General features: G+C 39.4%; 1 protein-coding gene across 1 annotated transcript; it reads left to right on the forward strand.

Moving 5' to 3' along the window:
- The first annotated feature begins 1,339 nt into the window (after positions 1–1,339).
- Positions 1,340–6,137, forward strand: ZNF774 (zinc finger protein 774). The gene is made up of 3 exons (XM_044662879.1): positions 1,340–1,445; positions 1,926–2,032; positions 4,009–6,137. Exons 1-3 carry the CDS (start codon positions 1,342–1,344, stop codon positions 5,250–5,252), a joined length of 1,455 nt encoding a protein of 484 aa, XP_044518814.1. The 5' UTR covers positions 1,340–1,341; the 3' UTR covers positions 5,253–6,137.
- The last annotated feature ends 783 nt before the right edge of the window (positions 6,138–6,920 follow it).

A 6,920-nucleotide genomic window follows, 5' to 3' on the forward strand; every position in this document is an offset into this window, starting at 1 on the left:
GGCAGAAAAGCAGTAAGGGCTAGACAATAAATGAGAGGTAAGATTTGCCCAAGGTCATACAGCAAGGAAGTGCCTGAAGCCAGACATCTTCAGTCCTGGCTCTCTATCCACCAGCTACCTAGCTGCCCCCTCCCCCTTCTAGATTATTCCTCATGATGGATTTTGTCCCTAATTGAATTTTTTTTTCATTAAATTTCACTTTTTTTTTCCAACATCATTTCTCCAGTGTATAAAAATGAATTTAAGTTCCTGACCAATAAAGCTATAGAATAGAATGGTTCTCTGGGAAGATTCCTTTGGAATGCCACTAGATTTGTCCCTCCAGATTGATACTAAACCGATGATGACCCTTTGAGTGCATGTTTTGAGAGTGCTTATCTGAAGAATCCCAGAATCTCTCTGACAAAATAGTAGTAATACAGTTAAAACTTTGTCTTCCTATCTTGTGGATGAGTATGTAGTGAGGTAGAATAAAGTGTTCTTGAAATGAAGATTTGCCCTATGAACAAATGAAAGACATTTATTAAGCCTTTACTATGTGTCAAATACTGTGTTAAATACTAAAGATTCAAATAAGCAAATTAAGATAGTCCCTGCTCCAAAACATCTAACATCATTTGTTCCTTATAGAATTCATAGAATTCATATGAACAAATGCCCAAAGTCTGTGCTAGGGAAAGGTGAAAAATCACTAGTGGTTAAGGCTAGAAAAACTTGAAGTCATATCTACAGTGGATAAACATAAAAAACTTAACAGCTTGACTCTGTACCATGGAAGGTAGCTGCTTCAGATTCTTGACATGAGTAGCTTACATGTCAGAAAACTTAAGAGGATGTTGAAAAACATATCTAACATTTATGTAGTACCTATTATGTGCTGGACACTTTACAAATATCACTTCCCTTGATCCTCACAAACACCCTGGGAAGTAGGTGCTATTATTATCATCCCCATTTTATAAGTGAGGAAACTGAGGCAGACAGGTGAAGTGACTTGCCCAGGATCACAGAGTCAATAAATTTTTTAGGTCACATTTGAACTCTTCCTGATTCCAAGCACAGTGTTCTATCTACTGTGCCACCCAGATATGTAAGCTGGAAAAGGTCCTGGATTTGGCATTAGGAATCTGGATTCTGGTCCCAGCATTATCATTTGTTTATTGCAGGATATTGAACAAGTCATTTCTCCTCAGTTTCTTTTTCTTCCAAATGAGAGGGGCAGACTAGGTAATCTCTCAAGGTAATAGGCATCCCTATTAGTTGGTGATTGTGAGTTGGTATCCAGGAAGTAGCAGATACTAAGCTCAAATCTCTCATTTTAGGAATTGATGACACTGGATGATGTGGCTGGGTACATCCGGGAGGAGTGGGTTGTCTGGACCCTGCCCAGAAAATCCTCTCCAGGGTTGCCATCCAGCAGGTTTAGAAGAATGGGCTCTCAATGGGTAAGGATTTCTGTTTTCCCTTTAGAATCAAAGATTAAATGCAACTGAAAGACCCATTTCCCTAAAGACTTAGGGATGCTGGTCCCAGATTTTGTATGAGTTGTCATCTTTCAACTCCTCCATTCATAGCTCTTCTATAGACAGAAAACCGAGAGAGCAAGCATAATAATCAGTGCCCAGGCAGAAGTCTTTCCTGGGGGTGGCATTTATGTTATCTCTTCCATGGGCACAAATAGAATCTTAGTGCTAGAATTTTCACTAATACCTAAGTTCTACTCCTTAAGAAGGAAAAAAAAAGGGGGAAACTTCTTTAGCTCATCACAATATGTCCTTTCTTCATTTGAACCGAGAGAAGCCATAAACATCACAACCCTCTTAGCAATATAGTTTATCTGATAGAGAAAGAAACAAGGCCTGAGTTTTGGGCAAACAACTAGTCACCAGCACAAATCAATCTTTTATGCCCATTTTTATAACTAGGATTTCCAGACCCTCTGTGATCTCTCAGCTTGAGCAGAAAGAAGAACCATGGGTCCTGGATCTCCAGAGCTTGGAGGAGGGGGAGATCCTGAGAGAAGCTCACACAGGTGAGAAATGAGCAAAAGCCCAAGAAAGAAGAGCTGACTCTTAACTCATTCATATTAAAGACTTAAAAAGCTTTACCCGACATCTTGGCTGTATTACCAATTTAATTTTTTCTAGCCATAGATTCATTATCTAAATGAGCAAAGTCTGTTTTTTAATCAGCCAATCACCATTTTACGTTGTTTTTCAGTCCGTGAGAGGCAGTAGTAGATGGACAGCCAAGCTTAATGCTAAGAAGACCTGGGTTCTAGTTGCTCCGTTGACACATATTGTCTCTGTGACCCTGGGCAGTCACTTAACCTCTCAGTATTCTAGGCAACTCTCTAAGACTCACAGAGAAGGCACCAACATGTAACTATAAAGAGTTTCATCACCCAGGAAGTTTTTATATCCATGGAATCATGAGTCCAATCCTTATAGCAATAAGTTTGACTGATTTTGCCCAAATAGGACATATCCAGGAGTCCAAAAAGTCTTAGTGTAGGGACAGCCAGGTAGCATAGGGGATAGAGTGCCAGACTTGGAGTCAGGAGGACCTGTGTTCAAATCTGGTCTCAGACACTTAACCCCCATTGACAAATCCTTGCCACTCTTCTGCCTTAGAATTTTTTAAAACATTCATTTGGTTCGTTAAAATTATATAAAGTTTTTTCAATTACAAGTAGAAACAATATTTTTAAACCTTACCCTCCATCTTAGAATCAGTACTGCCCAGGGTCACATAGCTAGGAAGAGTCTGAGGTCAAATTTGAACTCGGGACCTGCCCTCTCAATCTACTGAGTTACCTTATTGCCCCCTAGACACAATTTTTGGCTATTGTTTTCTGACATTTTGCAATTCAGATTCTCTCCTTCCCTTCTTCCCCCTCCTCCCCAAGGCAGTATATAGTCTGATATAGGTTATACAAGTGTTTTCATACAATATATAGTTCCATATTTCACATGTCATGTCTGTCATACAGTTGATATTAAGATAGAAGGAAAGAGTTTTTAAAAAGTCAGTGTAGTTTTAAACTTTAATAAATTCAGAAATATAAAATTTGAAAGAAAAAATTTTGAAAGATTAATTATTTAAAATTTTAAACCGTGTTTCTAACTGAAATTCAAAATGACCACTACATTGTGCTATATATTACTTGTCAGTATTCAGACTTTGTAAAAACTTATCAGCTGATGCTTAGTGATTGAAATGACATCTAGAGAATGAGGTTTTGACCCAGAAGGAAAAATCTATTGGAGATGGATCCAGTGATGGTGGTCAAGAAAGAGGACCTGCTATATGAATCCACTGACAAAGTATATCTAGTAACTGTCCCACACATAATGCATAATGACAGGGTTCCCCACCTCTTGTTCAAATTAAACTTTAAAATTTATGATTCAAGGCAGCTAGATGTTTCAATGGACTGAGAGCCAAGCCTGGAGATGGTGGTCCCAAGTTCAAATCTGGACTCAGATACTTCCTAGCTGTGTAACTCTGGGCAAATACCTTAATCTCCATTAACAAGCCCTTATTGCTCTTCTGCCTTGGAACTGATACTTAGTATTGATTCTAAGAGAGAAAATAAAGGTTTTTTAAAAATTAGATTAAAATTTACAAAACAAAATAAGTATGAAGGAAATTTAAATAATTAAATTTTCAGATGATGTTTTTTGTAAGTTTATAGCATTTGTTCTTTTGTTCACTAAGACTTAGAATACCTTGTATTCTTAAGGGAAAAAAGGCATGTCTCAAGTTAAATTTTTAGTTGATTTTGTCTGACTACTTTCAAATAAAGTTATGATCTGGCCATCTTAAATCAAGAAGTTTTCAGCTGATCACATTCTATAGTTTTTTAATGAATTTTATTGGAATTTGGTGCAAAGATATATGTGTCATAGAAACAACAGTTTTAACTTTCTTCCTACAACCCTCTATTTCCTTTCTTAGTGGAAAAGGAAATAGATCATTATCTATTCTCTCTTTTCACTTTTTCAGACTTTGAGAACCAGGTGGAAAAGCTGAACCAGGAAGTTTCCGAGACAACAGAACAATTTGGGCCATCTTTAGGAAAGTCCCCAAAAGATATTTCTCAGAATCCTGATTGGGAGAGAAAATGGGAAAGGGAGCATGTATTAGAAAGGCAACATGGACCTCTCACAGGGGAGGGACAAAAGGAGCATCTTTCCAAGGAGAGACATTTAAATAAGCTCCTAGGGAGATATGTAGGGGGGAAACCCAATGTGTGTGCTGAATGTGGAAAAAGCTTTAACCAGACTTCTTATCTTATGAGACACCTGAGAACCCATACTGGAGAAAGGCCATATAAATGCCTTGTATGTGGGAAAGCCTTCAAACAGAGCTCAGACCTTGTTACCCACCGTCGAACACACACGGGAGAGAAGCCCTACAAATGTAACGGGTGTGAAAAAAGTTTTGGTGACAGCTCAACTCTCATCAAGCATCAGAGGACCCACACAGGCGAGAGACCCTACGAATGCCCAGACTGTGGGAAGACCTTTAGTCGGAAGCCACACCTTATCATGCACCAAAGAACCCACACAGGAGAGAAGCCCTATAAATGTCTCGAGTGTCAGAAAAGCTTCAGTCGGAGTTCAAATTTCATTACCCATCAAAGGATCCATACTGGAGAGAAACCCTATACATGTAATGACTGTGGGGAGAGGTTTAGCCAGAGCTCAGATTTGGTTAAGCACCAAAGAACCCACACAGGAGAACGACCTTATAAATGCCCTGAGTGTGGGAAAGGCTTCCGAGACAGTTCCCATTTTGTAGCCCACATGAGCACTCACTCAGGAGAGAGACCCTTTAGCTGTCCTGAATGTGATAAAAGTTTCAGTCAGAGTTCTCACCTTGTCACCCACCAGAGAACACACACTGGGGAGAGACCTTATAAGTGTGATGATTGTGGGAAAGGATTCACTGACAGTTCTGCCCTCATTAAGCACCAACGGATCCACACAGGTGAAAGGCCCTATAAATGTGGGGAATGTGGCAAGAGCTTCAATCAGAGTTCCCATTTTATTACCCACCAGAGAATCCACTTGGGGGAGAGACCTTATAAATGCCCAGACTGTGGCAAAAGCTTTAACCAGCGTTCACACTTCATAACACACCAGAGGACACACACAGGGGAAAAACCTTTTCAGTGCACCAAGTGTGAGAAGAGCTTTCGGCAGAAAGCACATCTTTTATCCCATCAAAACACCCATTTAACTTAAGTAATACCCATTAGTCTCGCTCCATTCTCTGTAAACCTGCTAGTAAATAACTTTTGCCACCCCATACAGAAATCCCAGAACCAGTCATGAGGATCTTTCCATAGCCTACCCTGACTGCCTGTTCCTCATATTGGAGAGGATAACTCTCTAATGATGACTCATATGTTATTTTGCACAGAGTGGACAGGCAGAAGTGATTGGATGCTAATACACAGTGTGTGGTTCATAGACAATAAATGCTTGCTGCTGTAGACTGTAGAAGCTTAGTACACACTTACCAAAAGAGCCATGAAGTTGGTGTGGACTAGGTAAATTATTAATAGTCTAGGCCCATACATAGCCTTTAAAAATGTAGTGTGTATCCAAAGAGAAGAATTTGTATACAGCTGGAAAAGGGTATTGCCTTGTATTTTCAGGCATTGCTCTGCTCTGTCCTTGCTGCCACAAAAAGAAGCATAGTGGGTTGAAAAGACCTGGTGCAGGCTGGAAGCCTTTGAGAAACTTTTCACAAAGTTTAGCTAAAGCTGGTCCTTATTGGACTGTTAAAGGCTAGAGTCTATTCCCAAGTTGATTGCAGTTTGCTGTTCTCATTTTTGAGGCATATAGACTGTGGTTCAGCATACCAAAGGCACTGGGAAAAGAACCTTAGTTTGGTGGAATATAATCATCAAAAGGTTTAAGCGATAACAGGACTCAGTATTTCCATGACAACAGAATGGGAAGTAAGAGCCAATTCCTCAATCTGCTGGGAGTTTTATCCCTTACACCAATAATTATGTGCTTATATAACCCTGAGTCACTGATTCTATGCATTTTTGTCTCCCTCTGCTCTATTTCACAGGAATAAATTCCTTAAGTCTTAAGAATGCTTTTCTTCCACTGGGTTCTGACCACCACTCTATTAGGTATCTGTTTCTTTGGCAAGAAAGTGCTTCTTATATTATAGATGATGAAACAAAGATTTGGGAAAGCTCTGTGATTCCTTGACTGGAATCATCTAAGGAGGAAATTTGCTCCTGAAAACATCAGAAAAAAGTGGTCATCTGCTTGAAAACCTGCAGTGAAGGCTAATCTACCTCCCCAAGTAGTTAGTTTCACTTTGGGACACTAATTAGGAAGCTTTTCCTTGTGTCAAGCCAAAATCTGCCCTTCTGCAACTTCTGTTAGTTACCCCTAATTTTGACCTCCGAGACTAAGGAAAACAAACTAATTTATTTTCTGTGATATCCTTTAAAACATTTGAAGTCAGCTTTTGTACCCTGTTGTCTCCTCTTTTCCTGGCTAGATATTGGTTCCTTCAGTACATCTTTGTTTGGTATGATCTCTGGTCTCACCCCCCACCCAGTCACCTTCCACTAGGTGTGCTCCAGCTAGTCATTGTCTTCTTTAAAATGAGGAATTGTACACCATACTTCAGATACAGCCTGATCAGGGCAGAGTACAGCAAAACTGAATTTTCTCATTCTGACCATGATGCTTCTCAGTGAAGCCCAGGATGACATTAAGTTTTGACTGTTAGATTATACTTGACTGATTAAGTGTACAGCCATCTAAAATCCCTAGACCTTTTTCACATGAACTATCTTCTATCCATGATTCCCTTATACAGGTACAGTTGATTCTTTTTTAAAATTCTCATCTTCTGTCTCAGAATCAATATGAAGTATT

This window comes from Gracilinanus agilis, chromosome 2 (genome assembly GCF_016433145.1).
Source record: "Gracilinanus agilis isolate LMUSP501 chromosome 2, AgileGrace, whole genome shotgun sequence".
Lineage (NCBI taxonomy): Eukaryota > Metazoa > Chordata > Mammalia > Didelphimorphia > Didelphidae > Gracilinanus > Gracilinanus agilis.